An 18,345-nucleotide genomic window follows, 5' to 3' on the forward strand; every position below is an offset into this window, starting at 1 on the left:
GAATTTGATTAATGACAGCAATGAGGAGTGCTGGGATTGCCATCACTAAGCAATGTGGTCACATGACATTGAGCTTTATGACCGCATAACTTAGCAATGGAAATACGGGTCCCAATTGCCATCGTAACTCAAGGACTATCTGTAGTTAGGAAGGAACAATCTCTAAAAGGAAAAGGCAGGAGCTGGTAAACCAATCCACACAGGAGCCATCCAGTGAGTCTTGCCTTCCCTGCATGGATGGGAAGGGCAAGAAGCTGAGAAATGAACGATCAGATCTTGCAGTGGCCATAGTCCAGACTGAGACCCAGTCCAGTGCTGTTGCCAATGCTCTGCAATCCAGACTGGAATTTCCAAAGATGGCTTAAGAAACAGCTGTGAGAAGCATGGGAGACAATCAGCGTGGAATTGGCCCAAGACTAATTTAAAGAAAAAGAAAATTAAGAAGGGGAGGGGGGAGGTTTACTTGTTCCCACAGCCAGCATTTGGACAGAAGACTGAGTAGGCACATCACTCACAGTCTTCCCCATAAGTTGAGGTGCATTTGAATCCCATTTCAATCATAGCCATGATCCATATTTGTGCTAGATTTTTAAGGTGATGCATTGCTCTTTCTCTCCTTCTTGGTAATGCATTAGAGATCATGTTGTTTACAGGCAAGAGAAGGAACAAGGGAAAGAGACATAAATTCTTCAGCTCTGTTTCCATCCTTGCCAGCATTATGATTCAGAAGTGCTCTCCTCATAATGAAGACTATTTCATTAAAGTTCCAATAATTTTCCTTAACAATAGAGCAGGATTGTATTGTATTGTATTGTATTGTATTGTATTGTATTGTATTGTATTGTATTGTATTGTATTGTATTGTATTGTAATTTAATTTAATTTAATTTAATTTAATTTAATTTAATTTAATTTAATTTAATTTATCTCTTTGTTTCCTGCCTCACAGCTAGGGCCATGGATGTCATGACATCACTGAAAGGGTGGGGCTGAAATTTTCAGATTTGTGTTCCTTTCCCTTTCTTTTTGAGATGTAATGGGTGTTCTCACCCTTGCAGGGGCTTAAGATACTATTTTCAGTCATCCCTAAATGGGTAAAAAGGGCCTGATCTGGAGAGGTCAGAGTTTTTGAGAGTACCTTTTTTGCCCTGCACCTCTCCACCCCCCATGGAGGAAAGGATCCAAACATAGCAATCCATTCCAAGGGAGCACTGGGGCTGAAAGCAGAGGGCTTGGAGGGTCTCAAGTGGCCCACAGCTTGGCCACACATTTCACATAAATGCATAACAAAATATGGTCTCTGTGCAGCTGGTTCTTCCATTAAATATGTGTCCTAGTGTGTGGCTTTGAATTCAAGCACAGCTGGTTTTATTAGAAGTTAATCAGGGATCACACACAAAGTTATCAAGCTTTGTTAGACTTCTTTTCGTCCATGCCTTGCTATGTTATTTGTTTGCAAATTCTGCCCTGCTCTGACATGTAAATTCTTTTGCAATGCCTTAGGACCTGAATCTCTCCCTTCTCCTCTTCCTCTTCCCGCAGATAAATAAAATTGTTGAGGACTGTCAGAAACAATCTTAGTGGATGTGACTGTCCTTCCAAAATTTAAAATTACAAGTTGTTATATGTATCAAATAACTTAGCTTTTATAGACCAGTGCAGGTTATTATCAAGCCGTTTCTTAATTTAATCCCAAATTTGTCCAAGTATAGAAGAATGAGACCTCAATAGGCATTTGAAATAATAAAAACACACATTAAGCCCTTCTTATCAAAAATATCTTTTATATTAAAGCAGTTAAAGCTACAATTTGAAGTATTTGCTATACAGAGTAAGGCCCACTAAGAACCATATTACTCTGTCTGCTGTCTGATTGTACCTCCTTGCAATAATTCTCCTATCCAACTTTAGTCCCCCACAATCTCACATCATTTTAGGCTAGTCCTAAATCACAGTCCTGATAATTTGCAATGATTTCTTGGCCTAACCTCAATGCCATTTTAAGAATCGGTTCTTCAGAAGTATTATTCCAGCTATCTATACATTCATTCCTCTCTTATCCATAAGAAAAGCAGCTCAGGAAAGGAAACATGATAGATTTGATAAATTATTAATCTGGGAATAAACAGATTCTTTCAGTTTGTGAAAGCACAAGGAACCTGGAGCTGGTGATTTCTCCTGTTCTTTGTTACCTCTCACGAGGCTCCAGACCAGCCTTTCTCTACTTTTTAACCCCGGAGGAGCCCTTGAAATAATTTTCAGGTCTCAAGGAACACCTGCACAAAAATGGCAAAAAAATACAAAAACTTCACAATAGAATTCATATCTAATGTATACAATCCATTTTTATAATGTTTACAACAGCAAGATGGCAGCTGAGTCATGGCACATAAAAATTCCCACCACTGCAGGCGCTAGCATTGTGTGGTGCACAAGGTTAAAAAAAAGGTGCTTTTTTTTAAACCACAGTCTCTCACGGAAGCCCTAGCAACCTCTTCTGGTTCTGCAGAACCCCAGTTGGGAAAGGCTGCTCCAGAGGATCCCCCATTTCTCCAGGGCAGTTTTTGGAGAACCCAGGAAAATGCAGAGAAGAGGGTTTGCACAGAGTCCCTCCCTCTGCACCCCCACCCCATCCTCTGGTAAATGCAGCCCAGATCCAACTCATCATGGGAAGGCTTGTAACAGACTTCTCCAAAGTTGGATTCTACTAATAATTGCAGAACATTTTGTTTCCCGTAGCTCTTGATCCGGCATTAACACTCTCAGATCCCTGTATCAGTGACACATCTTAATAATCTCTGCAGTAGATATATTCCGAGCGTGTGTCTCCACATCTGATGAATTGATTTATTCATTCTCTGGTTGACGAGTAGTGCAAATGTTTGTACAGAAGACTTTTTAGAAAATGTATAGATGTTAATCAAAGCATCTGACGGTGGTTCTTGTTCAGGAAGAGAGAGACAGAAAGAGCACAAGTTCTTTTAAACAGCAGCTCTCCTTTTCTTTGGATAATTTGTCAGTTATCTGGAATATTGTCTAAAGCATGTGAAAAAATACATACTGTACAGTACAGTACAGGTAGTCCCCAGTTTAAGAACGAGTTCCATTCCCAAGGTCTGTCTTTAAATCGAATTTGTGTGTAAGCCAGAACAATATTACTGTATAATACAGTATAAGCAGTATTGCATACTTAACTCAAACTATTGTGTATTTAACTCAAATTTTGCCAAAATAGGTTCCATACTCAACTATGGGTCATCTGTATACTGGGCCTTCTTAACCTGGGGACTACCTGGTATTATGAACAGTCTGTTTTTCCCCTGTATAACACAATACTGTCTCCTTGTGGCCAAATGCTGTTATTTCACCACAGTGGTGCCTGTTGAGCTAACAAGGCTATAGCATGGAGAGAATACAGTACATGTATATGTCAGTTGCAGTGATTCATGCAAGACTGGCATCTTCTCCTAAAATCCCATTGACTGAAAATGTGCAATCCAAAGAGCAGAGAGCTACACAAAGGTATTCCAGGGGTACTAGACTTTTATTCTGTGTGCAGAGCAAAGGAGACAATGGATTAAGCTTTCCCCATACTCAAAATTGCATCTCAAGAGAACAAGCAGTCTATCCAGTTGTGTATTTTAAGTATTCCTATTAAATTGTTGTGCCACTTCACAGACCGTCAACATAGCTTATATTTCCACTCCAGTTTGGGGGGCACAATCCTTTTAAGCCAGTGTTTCTCAACTTTAGCAACTCTAAGATGTGTGGACTTCAACTCCCAGAATTCCCCAGACAGCATGGGGAAGCTTTAAGCTAAGCTTCCAGTCTGGCACTTTGTAGATGCCCTTATACCACATGTGAAACCTACTTTTGTGGTTAATTTTCAGTCCAGTGTGTCATGCAAACCTAACACGTTAGTTTAAGTAAGCCACGGTTAACAACTGGTAAACCTGTTGTGTAAATATTCCCACAATATACTAATTCCATCTAGAGTGAGATCTATTCAACTAAGGGAGCTTTCACTCTGGAAGAAGTTAAGTTTTCTGTAGAGAGGGTGAAGCTGTTCCACTTTTTGCTTTACATGAAAACAAGGTTCTGCTTTGTAACCAGAGGTCACTATATTATCAATATAAATGCCAAGCAACAGTGTGTATCATAAAACCAACTAGCCATTATTTCCATTGATAGGAGCATCTCAGATTATCAACTAAAAGTTGTATCTCTAATTTGGGTGGTTGTGACGTAGCAACTAAATAGGATGAATTTGTGTTAAGTCACACCAGTCAGTTGTTTTAAAGCTAATGGTTGAAAAGTTATGCTAACAAGATAAATACTTTAGGAGATAAATAATAATCACCTAGAAATATTTCTATCTCCCCAGCCATGTAAAACAAGCAGGGGTCTGGAGACTTGTAGGCTTATATGATCCGATGTGTGATGGTTTTAACCCTGTAGGGTTTTTTTTTAAATTGTATTTTTATATGTCTATAGTGGTTGATTGTTGTTAGCCACCCAGGAATATATTTTGTAAGATGAGTGGTAATATAAACAATATAAATAAATAAATAAATAAATAAATAAATAAACAAACAAACAAACAAACAAACACTACAGCAGATGACAGCACCCAGCAACTTGGAGAAAGTTAAGGAGGATCAGACCAGGTTAGTACTCAGATGGAAGATGACCAGGAGTCAGAAAAACATCCCTAGAAGGCAGCCGTGGCAAACCATTTCCACACTGTTGCCCAGAAAACTTCACAGCTACGTCCACATAGATCCCAGAAATTGAGTCCAACTGGAGAAAGTCCTTATGTTTCTGATCTATCCAAGAAGTTAAAATGGATGAAAGAAAATATTCTCAGTCAAGAGCTAAACCTTATGGTAGCAGAAGAAATATTGATTTTGTTTCAAGGTTGTGCAATTTCTGTGTGTTATGTTCCATAATACTAGTTTGGTACAGTGCCCATTCCTGAATGCTTGCTACTGTGTGTCTCCAAAAGCTACTATACCAGGTATGCTGCATTGTAGAGCCTTCAACAGTCATCTTAAATCATGTAGCAAAGAAACTTTTTTTGGCCCCTGCAGGGGCAGCACTTAGCCAACCTTGGCTGATATTGAAAACTTCAGCAGAGTTGGTCTTGGTTAATACATGAATGGGAGACCACTAAGACAGCACAGGATTGTTGGCGAGACAAGGAAATGTTATATTAGCTACTGACCTGTAGGAGGCACTACATGACCAGTTACACCTCTGTGGAGTCCTTGGTGCTCTCTGAGCTTGGTTGTTTGATTGCAGACGTTTCATTGTTTGTTTGTTTGAATGCAGACGTGAATGCTTGGCTGTCTGAATGCAGATGTTGCACTGATGATGTTACCTAATGAGGTAATGAAACGTCTGCAATCAAACAATCAAGCTCAGAGAGCACCAAGGACTCCACAGTTCAACCCCGAGCTACAGACATTCTCTTCTATTAGTTTCACCTCTATTCACCTTTCCTGTAAGCTACTGACAGCCAGGCCAAGATAGCCCTAAAGCTAAATGCACCCTATAGTTAAGCTTGTGGCTTCAAATCCCATTAAAGGGTTGAACACAGAACATCTAGTATGGAGGGTACCTATGCCTAAGAGTCCTGGTAAGGATGAAAGTGGTTGCACAGTGCCTCCTTCTGGTCGGTAGCTAATATAACATCTAAAGCTATATAAGCCCCTTTTAAGGAGGCCTCTAGCATGAGGCCCAAACCAAAAAAAATCTCAAAACTCTCCAGTATGAAAGCATACTGGAACAAAAAGGAAAACGCACCTGCATAGCTTCTTTAAGACAGGGAAATCAAAACACATCTTAGAAGAAGGCAATGTCAGATGACTTCAGTATTATTGCCAAATAAACTACATTGCCAAGAATCAAGCTTGATCAAGAGAGCCTTAATTTTTTTAGGGTCTGGGCAAGCATGCACATCAAAGACCACATGCCAGTAGTGGCTGCACCCATAGCTAAAAATAGGTGGGCCCCCCCTTTTCAGAGTAATAGCTATACCGTATGGTAACAGATGCAAGGTTCCTGAAAAAAACAGATAAGTTTATAGAGACCAAATAAAATAGCATTAAAATTCTTTTTTTTTTTAATGGCTGTGTTTGTAATTATACCCAATACAGAAACGTTCAATACTGGCTTATTTTCCATACATAGTTTTTTAGATGGAAAAATTGTACTGCTTAAATTTTTATTCCCTGGGCACAGGAGCAGGGTGGCCATAATATAGCTAGAAAAGAAGGGTGTTGGATTAAGTTCTCCTATCATTCAGGATGTACTTTTTAAACCAATGACTTTACTATTTTTTTTATCAGTGATTAATAAGCATCGTGATTTATCAGTTATAGTCTCTCTGTGTAATTTTTTAAAGAAGCTTAATAATACTTGGTGTCAAGAAATCTATATAGCGTTGCAGCCTAGTTCTAGCAATACATTTCATTCCCTTAAGGCTACCATTTCTGCAATGCAAAAATGCAGACAACTATGGCATCAACCTCAACATTCTGCTGCCATCTAGTGGTTTCCTGGATTTTTTCAGTCCAGATCTGGTAGCCCTACAATTGTACAATTGGTCCCTTGATTGCCAAGTCAACCCAATTATCTTGTTTTATAGTGTGGGAATTAATAAATAACTTTATTTGGGCAACAGATGTCATGCTCATGAAAAAAAGGCTAAACATCATCCTTTCCTTGTGACTCACAAATACAGAATGTAACAGTACAAGAGAGTAATGAGTGCATTTTATTCTCAGTCATCACAATTACGCATCTTAGGCATCTGGAGTTTTGTAATCTGATACTTGGCTAGTTATATGTCAATGCTTTTAGTTTGACCTTTTCCTATTTCCACATCAGTGATGTCGATTTAATGTAATTTTTATAGTGACATGAACTTTAACAAGAGAGGCACCCAGCAGCTTTCTTTGCCACATATGCTCCAGATCCTGAATAAGTCTAGGCAACAAGGGATAAGAAAATTCATCACAGCAAGAATTCATTGCTGAGCTTCCTTCCACCCCCAGCACAATTCCTCATATTGTATCTTCCAAAGCACGCTTTCCACATTGATCTTACAATTGCTGAAAGTCCGTTTCTTACACACATATCTAATAGTATAACACAGAATCAAGTTTACAGTGGTGATTAGAATCAATGTTCATATACAAACACTTTCACTGAAAGTACAAAGATCATCAATCAATACAAAAACCCATCAGATTTTAACTTCCCTCTCCCAAATCCAAGCAACAATAATTCCTCACGAATGACTAATGGACATGACAAGATCAACAATCAAGACTTTTACCATTTTCATGATTTAGACCGAAAGAGATCTATATGGTCATCATGACCTGTGATAAAGCATTCTCACGTATGATGCTGGCAATGACTATTGCCATCACTATGTGGACCTTTGCCATTTTACTTTGTACCAAACAAATTTCTCCAATGAGCAATGGCATATCTAAAGAGAAACCACATTCTAGTCTATGCCCAGCATATTACCTTATTCTAGATATGAAGTCAGATAGTGCATTTGGGGCAATATAACATAGTGGGCAACAATGCAAAACAAACCTTAATACCAGTTTAGCTCTCATTCATACACACTGCACTTAAGTCTAATGGTATTTTTGATGCATTTTGGATTACCTCAAATTCCTGACATTAATGGGGTCAAGAAAACACTGAAGGAATCTAGCATAGCCTGCAATAATACATGGTGGAGTCTAGCACTGACTAAGTTCCCATTTCAAAATGTTGTTGTTGTCCATGGGATCAACTAGGTTTCAGTTCTAGGAAAAGCTGGATCCAGATATCTCTATTGGCTAGCATTAAATCCATCTGTTCCACCCAAATACTGGAGTTAATTTTGACAAAGCTCTTGCAACATTTTAAGTTGAAGGACAATGTATGGATAAAAAAATTGTTGTGACCATTATTAAATGATCCAAGCTGTGTTTCTAAACTGTGATGAATGAACAGACAAGTTCCCCAGTGAATGTTCATGAACTTTTGGGAAGTTTTTCATAAGTATATAAGGTCATGACCTTCATGTTACATATCATGATCAGTTGAGGATCAATTGTTTCCTATTAGACCTAATTCTGATAAAGTTGGTGTTATTGAGCATCAAGCATTTAATACCAACTACTACTACTACTACTACTACTACTACTACTACTTTCTACTTGTAGGGAACATCTGTATTGGATCATGGTATCTCCAGATGGAACTTGAAAAAAAATCTATCCTCAAGTTTGCAGAATCACAATCAGTATCATTTTCAATACCGAGCTAGCTGGATGAATGGTCTCATGAATCTAAAACACTTCCAATGCTCCTTGAGGTACAGAACATTGTATATATCTAGCCAGGTGAGAAGTTATTGTTGTCAGCAACCTAGCATTACATTGCAAGAGACCACAAGAACTGGATAATGGATATAATCTGTCTGGCTATAATGGATGTGTTAAAGATATGCCTGAGTGACAATTTTTCATAGTAACTGCTTTTTGTGAAAGGATAATTTTAATTCAGAAAGTCTCCATTCCTCTCTTTTTTCCAGTAAACTGCTTCACATTTACTGGACTGGTAAGCATGTTGTACGTCAGTTGTGAGCACCCAACTTTTTCTGTGCTGCAGGACTTATTTGAACTGTAAATAGTAGTGTTGGAAACTACACTCCAAAAATTCGTGGGCATGTCTTTGACAAAAACCAAATATGATTTCATTTGACTTATATGTACATGTGATTAACATTAATTACATTTAGCATGACTACTCTCTAGTCATATATTGAATAATTGTCCCTTTTTTATCACATAAAAAACTACAATTTGAGAACAAGTTTGGGGTATATCTGGGGTAATACTTCCAAGAGCAGCCTAACAACTTCAGGTTGTGTACCTCTGGAGAAGTTGTTTAGAGATCACCATGCACATATAGAGTTTATCAAGAATATAATTAAAATCCCTAGGCACATAATTCTGGGAGGACAGAGTGTATTTGTTGAGGCAAAATACAAAACACACAAAATGAGCTCTTTGGCTTCAAGAAACAAATGTAAAAGGCAATGAGTCATGACTGTTGATCCACTGACATGCTCTTTAACAAGTACCAGTGTTTTCAACGATTTTGAGAAATGAAACTCTCGAAATGGGTGATCACAGCATTTTGGTCACCACGAATTCCTATCCGTGTTCAGCAGAATTGGCTGCCTTGGCCAGTTCCTCATCCTGAGTTTCATCATTTGACTTTATTATGACTATTCTGTTTACAGATAGTCTATGAAACTCATGCAGAAAATGAGGAGCTTTGCTTGTCTTACTACGTTCACTACTCTCCCAAACATATTTTGCACATACATGCAAACCCATACCTTTTCCATTTTATCTCTCTTATCTTTCAGAACAACTCAGATTTGTAATTTTGTCAATATTATCTGTGCTCCTGGTTTCTTCTAAACAGCAACAGATTCAACCAAGTTGTCACCACCCTAGTCAAACAAGGTCATACGATTTGTTTTTTTTTTTAATTTCTGCTTTGATAACCTGCTGTACCTGTATCTGGCAGAGAATATATAGTCTGAAATCTTTAAAAGACTTTCCAATTCAAGGAAAGATACACTGTTTTACTTGCTCATGTGCTTCTATATTCAGATGGCAATATGCTGCTATATTTAAATAGCCAGATACTTCTATATTTAGGCAATAATCCTCTTTAGTAAAGGAAAATAGTTCCATTTATTCAGACAAGAAAAGATGGGAAAAGATCTTCCAAGCCTCAAACAGTGAACGACTAAACCTAAAGCTACTTGATAATTCTTTGAATGAAAATGAGAAAGTCTTTTTGTCAGACCAAAAAAATAAAAATAAAAATCAATGAATATTCACAAAGATTTGTAAAAACAAGCAAAAGTACTTGATGGTCCTATGGTGGCTGCACATCCACAGTATACCCCTCCATGCGTACCTGTACTCAATATCAATTTAATTTAGTGCTCAGATTTGAGGAGAGACATTTTCACACCCAACCTCATGAATAAGGTTGCTTTACTTATAATTAACTCATTAAGTTCAAAGTAATGTTCTGGCCATCTCCCAGTAGGGTGGTTGCATTTTCCATATGGATGTTGGCCCAGGCAGGAAAGCTGCCCAGCTGAAAGATGCTCATAGCCCAAGTATTGATGGCCAAGCTCAGAAGACAGACTCCCATCAAATTCATCAGCAGGCCAGTTCTCGCCTGTAGAGGGGAAAAGCAAGGGGAGAAAATGCTTTTGATTTAGGATGCAGGCTCTGGGTCATTACAGACTTGTAAAACTGGAGCAGGCTTTAGAAGTCATTAAGCCCAACCCACTGCTCAGTTCCAGAAATTTAGAGCCCCATGATCCACGACTGGTGGCTGTTCAGCCTCAGTCTGGAGAGGGACTCAACGGTACACCAGATATTTCCTTCTGTTGTTGGGTTCTTTTGCCATTAGGATATTTCTTCTAATATTCAGCTGAAATAGATCCCTCTTAATTTAGACTCATTAGATCTAATTCAAAATATTCTATGCTATTTGTTTTCATGAATAGCTTTCCATATTTCCTACATCCTCCCTCTTCTCTCCTCTTCCAGAAAACCATATGTGCAACTGCATTAAGCATGGGATTTCAGACACTGTTTCCTGATCAGGGAAGCCAAGAATATCTTAGTGCAGGAATTTCATAGGAAGTCAAAGTCCAGTAAGAAGACAGAAATTTATTCATTGAGTAAATGTGGAAAATGTGCATTTTAGACCATGATGGGAGAGAGAATGTATCTTTTCCTGAACCTTTGATAATGAGCTGCTAAAGGAATTAAAGTTCAAATAATTACTATACTCCTATTTTCTATTTTAAAACAAGAGAGTAATAAATTAATATCCTCAGGTCCTGCAAACTTGATCATTAATGAAATGTGGCAGGTGTGAGAAATGAAACTGCAGTTACTTGTTCAAAGATCCAACTAGCTATAAAAGTTTACCAACACGAGGAATAACTTTCCCAATACCAGCCATCGTTTGTTTAGACCTCACTTGCTAATCATATCTCAGCTCTGACTGAGATACAGCCATGCTTTACTGCTGGATATGTTCGTAATACTGTACATATAAGGCAAGATGAGTAGTAGCTACGAAAGGTGTATGGAGATGGCCCATGTCCTTCCCTGAGAGTTCCAGCTGGTGTCTACATTTATATTCTTACAATATTATGGTGAATATGGATAGGAACCATTTCACAATTTGGTCAGAAGTAAGCAACAGTTTTTTGGCCATAGTTTTTCTTTTTACTCTTTTTGGCCTCCAAGGGCCACACAAAATAACAATGAGAATGTGTGCTCCATAGATCTTGAGTTGCCACATAGATCATGAGTTGGTCTTAGAGTGCTTTGCAATTCTTGTTTTCTTTTCCTTCAAATTGTTGCCTCATCTGCAATCTTGCCAATGCATTACTCCACCCTAAGCTCAGACCATTTACAAAGAAATTTGTAAGAGCTGGTTCCCACTGCAGATATTTGCATAAGAATTTCTATTCATCCCTTTATATTCTTTAACCAGTCAATAAGAGAAATAATCCTGTTATCCAGATTTGCACATTTACTCAGAATCCTTTGGTGAAAGACATAGACTTTGAACATCCAAGGACCCCATGTCAGCTGATTTATACTTATGACAAGCTGATAGCTAAACTGGGAAGCTGGCACGGAGGGGGGAAGAGAATAATTGTTTAATTGTTTTTCCTCTATGCTCTTTTCCCTATCTATATTCCACTCCCATGAAGCTGTGATGTCACTTGTTAGTTAAAATATGCAGTTGCCATCCATCCATCCATCCATCCATCCATCCATCCATCCATCCATCCATCCATCCATCTCTCTATCTCTCTATCTCTCTATCTCTCTATCTCTCTATCTCTCTATCTCTCTATCTCTCTATCTCTCTATTACTGTACATGCTTCCCCTGTGGAGTAAATCAAAGCTATAGATGAAGGACAGATTGGGGAAAAGGCAGAGAAGTTAATCACTGCTTAATCATTGCTAATTAAGTTCTCCCTTAAATGTTTGTTACAATGTAAACAAAACCAAAGAACTCTAGTGCCAGGCGAATACATTCACCAATTTGATGGAAAAAGAAATTGCTTTAGAATTTTTTTTGCAGCTGAGAGAAAAATCTGAAATTCTCATGGAAGAAGTTGGTGTTTGCTGTTGAGATGGACAACGGGTGTATGTTAATGGTTTGCAAAACATTTCAAATCTGAAGCATTTCAAATTCAAAACACTTGGTTTTAATAAATCTGTTTTGCAAGCAAAGTGGGCCCCTCTGGTCATTATGGAAGTATTTTGACGCTCAGGGAAGAGAATTTCAAAATTCATACTTAGAATTCAAAATGGTTAGAATTGGAAATATTTTTCACACCCTTAGTGTGTGGTGAATGTCTTGTCTTTCATTGGAAAATAATTTCTCCAGCTATCTGTATCATCCCTAGCTTCCCATGTTTCAGTCAATTTCTGAGTGAAGAGTTTGGAAAGAAACTTCTCACATTGTTTTTTTTTTCTTTTCTTTTCCTCCCTAATGATATTAATGGAAAACCACCCCTTGAGAAACTGTGGTGGAATTTTATTTCTCAAAAAAAAAAAAAAATCATCCACCTAATTTCTCTGCCCACAAGTTTGGTGGAAAATTTCAAAACACTATTTATATGCAGCTCTAATTTAAACATATCCCATATCAACTTCAGACTAGCTTGAGATCTCTATTCGGCACACCAAACTGTACCCATTTTGTACTAACGGTTCTATTTCTCACTGTAAGCTAATTTTGAGTTTCATACGATAAATAATCTACAGTATAAATGAAATAGTAACTATGGTAATGCATGCTCCTGCAAATTAACTGGCCCTGTGGGGCCGAAACATATGCCTTCCTCTGTCCTAGATAATTATGCTACAGTAGCAATTACTTTATAAAACAACTTACCATGTCTTTGACCATCAAATGCCCAGAAGCAAAAGCAATGGAATTTGGGGGTGTAGAGACTGGAAGCATGAAAGCAAAAGAGCACCCTATAGTTCCTGGTATCATTAAGTAGAGGGGATTCACCTTCAAACGAATGGCCTTTAAAAAGCAAAGAGATGAAAAAGAAGATTGTAAATTATAACTTATTAGTGAATTACATATCTCTGATGAAATTCCTGAAGGACTGGAGATATAACTATTGTTTTGTACATGCTTTCACCAGATGATCCCACATGAACATCCTTGACAGGATCATTCAAGGAAAGCACCTTGTTCTTGGAATCTTTTTTGCCAGAAACCTCAGTAAGATCCTGTTCTCAGCATGGCATCAAAAAAGGGAAGTCCTGAAGCTTTTTATAGAAGAGAAATGACGGTTAAGCAACGATGGTTGACGTATGCAACTCTTTTATCGTTTTCTGAAGAACCTAACCTGAAGAGGAGGGAAGAACTAGAATTGGAAGGCTTTGTTTGCCAATGGTTTACATATGGACAGTTGCTGGAAAGATTTAAACTAGATTAAAAAAAAATTATGAAATTACCACTGAGAAAACTGAGTTTGATTATGCTTTGTGTACTAATGATGAATGCCTTATTGCTAAAATTTTTAAACTTTTGCTAAAGATAAATTTGGAGGATGAATATGTTAAAGATTGTATGGTTAAATGGGCAAAAAAAATTGGATATAATATAATGTTAGATTAGTGAGAAAATATGTGGAACAAAAGGTTAAAGTTTACTCTTAATTATAATGTTAAAAGAAAAATTTTACAAAATGATGTACTGTTGGTATTTGACATCAGATAAATTGTCAAAGGTGTATAAAGGTATCTGAAATGTCTGTTGGAAATGTAATCAATGTGAAGGTACATTCTATCACTTATGGTGGACTTGCGAAAAGGCTAAGAAATATTGGAATATGATATGTACTTTGATTCAAAAGATTTTGAAAATAGATTGCAATTGAAACCAGAGACTTTTCTTTTAGGTAAGATGGACAAACAATTGGAAAGACAACACGGAAATTTATTTCTCTATATGATAACTGCAGCGATACTTCTATATGCACAAAAATGGAAAGATAGACAAATACCTCCTGCTGAAGAATGGACATTAAAATTAATGGAATTGGCTGAGATGGTGAAACTTCCTGCTTTGCTCAGAGACCAGGCACTGTCCAACTTTGTCTCTAATTGGAAACCACTCTTAAACTTTTTGCTTGATTCTCAAAAAAATCCAACCTTAACTTTGGGATTTGCTGATTGATGTTACACTTATAGAAATATCTTGTACAAATTATATGTATTACTCAAACGGATTAATTTTTAGGAATCCTTTTGAATATTAGATTAAATAGAGTGAGAGGCAAATATATTTTTCATCTATACCTGTACCAAGGGAAGTTGGAAGCTACTCTTTTTTTCTTGTGTTTCTCCCCCCCCCCCTTTTTTTCTTGATTTTTCTGTATTTTAACTTTTGTGGAAAACTTAATAAAAATTTATATCTATATAAAAAAGGAAAGTCCTTTTCTGAGGTCCCTTCCAACTCAATGGAGTCCCAATATGAGATTAACAAAAACTTGAGGCTCTGCTCTATGCAAAGACTTCTACAAATGTGTGAATCAGAAATGGGTTACAGTGTGTAGGAATACAAAGCACAAAAGAGAAACTGAACGTACAGGACAGCTATTGATGGCTATTGCCTGAGCCAAGGTCTCCTCATTTATAAGAGAAAAGAGCGCTTATGTTGGGCAATCAAGCTTCTGCAAGCTATTCAAAAGATACATAGAAGTATTTTACCAGCTCTGCCAAGACAGGCAGGAAGATTATGATTGTAGCTGTGTTACTGGCAAATTCTGTGAACAATGCTATGACTGCTGTGATGAGAATTACAGCCACAGGAGGAGGGAGATTCTCTAGAGGGTCAAGACGACCTCCAATCCAGACAGACAAACCCGATTCCTGTAGCAAAAAAGAAATCCCCAAAAGCTGTGTAAGAGATTCAGTAATGTTTAAACCCCATCAAACTCCTTCTGTTCTTATCATGCAATGACAACATTAGGAACAGATCATTTAACTGACAATTGACATGCATCCATGGAGGACCTCAGTCTATCCAGGGAAGACTGGGGAGAGGGATGAAGGCAGCCATTTTACCCTTTAAACTGCCTCACCTATCGGCTGGTGTGGCAAAACCTCTGTTTATACTATTAGGATAATAAAGATGTCCAAGCTTCCTCGGGACCAGATAATTCATTGTGGAAGGTGTAGCACATTTGTGTTTTTAACACCTAAACCTGTTTTGAATTATGACCAACTTCTCTGATTATTTTCGATTGAGCAGTCACTATGAGATTTTTCTCCTTCAGGTTCATATGTCAAATTTAATCAAGTGAGGATAATCACATCATTAGAAACACTAGCATTGTAATGTTTCTGAGGACCTGAAATTAAATATTTAGATTTATGCTTTGAAAAAAAAAGCAATTGTGAATTAACACAGTTCAGGCTGCATTTCAGGGTTGACTAGTTATCTCATATATACCAAACACCCATTAACAGCTGAATTTAACTAATTTTAACAGGACTAGAGCATAGGGAGAGGGGATGTGAAGGATGTGAAGATCCTGATCTTTAGATTTTAGACCCATGTCTAGTATTTAAAGCATGTATAAGGATAAATCTATATATACATGCATGTATATACATTAATCATCTATCTATCTATCTATCTATCTATCTATCTATCTATCTATCTATCTATCTATCTATCTATCTATCTATCTATCTATCTATCTATCTATCTTGCATTTCAGCTCAACATGACTCCTAGCGACTATATGGACAAGTCCCTGCAGTTTTCTAGAGAAGATTTTCAGAAGTTATTTGCCACTGACTTCTTCCTAGGGCTGAGAAAGTGACTGGCCAAAGTCACCCAGCTGGTTTCTGGACCTAAGGCAGGACTAGAACTCAGGTTTTCCTCACTCCTAGTCCAGCATCTTAACCACTAGACCAAACTGGGTTTTTGTTCATTTATAACACAACACTGTATCAGGATTTTTTGAATCATGGTTGGTTAAACAAGCTGTAGTAGTCTGTTTCATACATACTGCTAAATCCATAAAAGGTGGGAGTGCACAGATCACACTAAGCCAACATCGACCAAATTGCATTGAATTTAGTGTTATGTGTGAACCAAGCCACTGTATATACATGTAGCATAATGTAATATAAAGTCATACATCACAACAGTGCCTTTAGAAAATCAGACACACAAGATAAAAACTGTTGCACGGGCAGGCTGCACTCTAGTAGACATACCTCACATCCTTTTGCCATTGCAAAACCTCCTCCAAGCAACAGAATTATATTCCAAGGCACACTTTCTTGGGCTTTTCTCCAGGAGAGCAAAGGTTCATTCTCAACATTGGATGCTAGACAAAATGGTTTGCAACAAAGAAGAAGAGAAATCAGCAATATAGTCTAAGGCAGCCTTCTCAACCTAGAGCTTCCAGATACGTTAGGATTATCCAGATGTGTGGGGAGTACAAATCCTATAATCCTTAGCCAGTGAGCCCGGGGGTAATGGTGGTCAGGGAGGATGGAAGTTACAGTCCCAACATATCAGAAGGATACAAGATTGTTGCTGTTTTCTTGATTTCATATATATATAGAGAGAGAGAGAGAGAGAGAGGGAGGGAGGGAGGGAGGGAGAGAGAGAGAGAGAGAGAGAGAACAGTTTTGATAAGATGCTGGCTAAACCTTTCCCCTTCTATGATGGGGGCTTGGAGGACATTTCCAAATAGCCAAGGCCCAGAAGCCTTTGGAAGCATGAATGTAAAATAATAAAGTGTTGTTGTTATTACATTTTAATTTTTCAGAGTTGAGTTGTACTCCCCATATTTACAGGATGTCTAGGCAAGGCTCTAGAGAGAAAGCTATACTGTTTATTATATTTCTTTTAGAATGACAATCCTCATCTATGTAGCTTTAAAACAGGTATGCTTTCTGTATTTTTGCATAACAGGGTTATTACAAATTGATTTTCTTTTGTACAGAGCAGGGTTTCTCAATCTTGGCGACTTGAAGATGTGTGGACATGCTGGCTGGGAAATTCTGGGAGCTGAAGTCCACACATCTTCAAGTCATCAAGATTGAGAAACCCTGCTCTAGAGGATCAAATATAAGATATAACTCAGACAGAATCATCAATTTGTGTAGGAATTCTGGAAATTCTGGAAATTGTAATCTCAATGTACTAGAGGGCACCAAGTTGAGAAAGGCTGCCCAAAATAATAGTTTAACATGATGTGAAGGAGCCCAGATAAAGCTGAACCCGACAGTCTTCTGCCCTTCTCCAAATCTACCACAGCCATAATACATGCAGATGTTTTTGCTTCTCTTGCCAAGTCTCAAGCTGGCTCCTTTCAAATAAACTAGTTAATATTAACCATGATTTCCTGATTCAGACAACATGATAAGCAGCGACTAAGCAAATACAAGAGCAAAAGCTTCTGAAATCCTCATAGCTATGCTGGGGGGAGGGGAAGGGGCACAGGAGCTGGGTACATTTACATGATGCTAAACTATGAATTTTGATTATGTTTGAATGCTGTTATAATGGGCATTTCTTGTGTCATGAACCATCTTCTACTAAAGAAATCCATTTATGATATTTTATGTATGAGATATAGGTAGGTGAATCAAAAGTCAACATGCCAGTGAACTAGGATTTGGTTTTATACTCATGCTTGGGAGGATAGAACACTGTAAGACTTTTCTGTATAAATGATAATGTTAACACCAGCGTTACAGATTTACAGAAACACTGAAAAGAAATATATGGATTGGGCCTAGAAAGCCACAGAAGTGAAGGAAAATGGAAAAGCACGTAGTTTAACTCATTCCTTAAAATCAGCCCTCCTGTTGCACTCCAGATGTGATGGGCTATGACTTCCATCATCAGCACTCATTTAGTCAGCCTGTTCAATCACTGACCATTTTGGTTAGGAACTAGGAAATATCAGAGCGATAATGCAACCTGTCTGGAGGATACCAGATAGGGAAACCTGCCTTAAATCACTGTGATATATAAGAGCATTTTTACTGAAACAACTTCAGCTTGTGTAAAGTATGGATCAGAAAATTAGCCATATTGCAACTTATGGTCAAATAAGGCATGCATGCATAAATAAATAAATAAATATCTTCCCGTAAATGTGACTCATCACTTGCTGCAAAGAGAAGATGGGGAAATCCAACTAATTTGAT

At 37.7% G+C, this 18,345-nt stretch overlaps 1 protein-coding gene across 1 annotated transcript in view; it reads right to left on the reverse strand.

Moving 5' to 3' along the window:
- Positions 1–6,763: 6,763 nt before the first annotated feature.
- The window catches only part of SLC13A3 (solute carrier family 13 member 3), a 54,110-nt gene continuing 42,528 nt past the window's right edge, over positions 6,764–18,345 (reverse strand). The window contains exons 10-13 of the mRNA XM_015888390.3: positions 16,396–16,508; positions 14,875–15,036; positions 13,040–13,177; positions 6,764–10,281 (exon numbers count right to left, since the gene is read on the reverse strand). Coding sequence (XP_015743876.1) covers positions 10,102–10,281; positions 13,040–13,177; positions 14,875–15,036; positions 16,396–16,508 — 593 coding nt within the window. The 3' untranslated portion in view covers positions 6,764–10,101. The remainder of the gene's footprint in view (positions 10,282–13,039; positions 13,178–14,874; positions 15,037–16,395; positions 16,509–18,345) is intronic.

This window comes from Python bivittatus, unplaced genomic scaffold, assembly GCF_059951505.1.
Source record: "Python bivittatus isolate LINGU-HERP-01145 unplaced genomic scaffold, Pbiv_v1 ctg000700_np1212, whole genome shotgun sequence".
NCBI lineage: Eukaryota > Metazoa > Chordata > Lepidosauria > Squamata > Pythonidae > Python > Python bivittatus.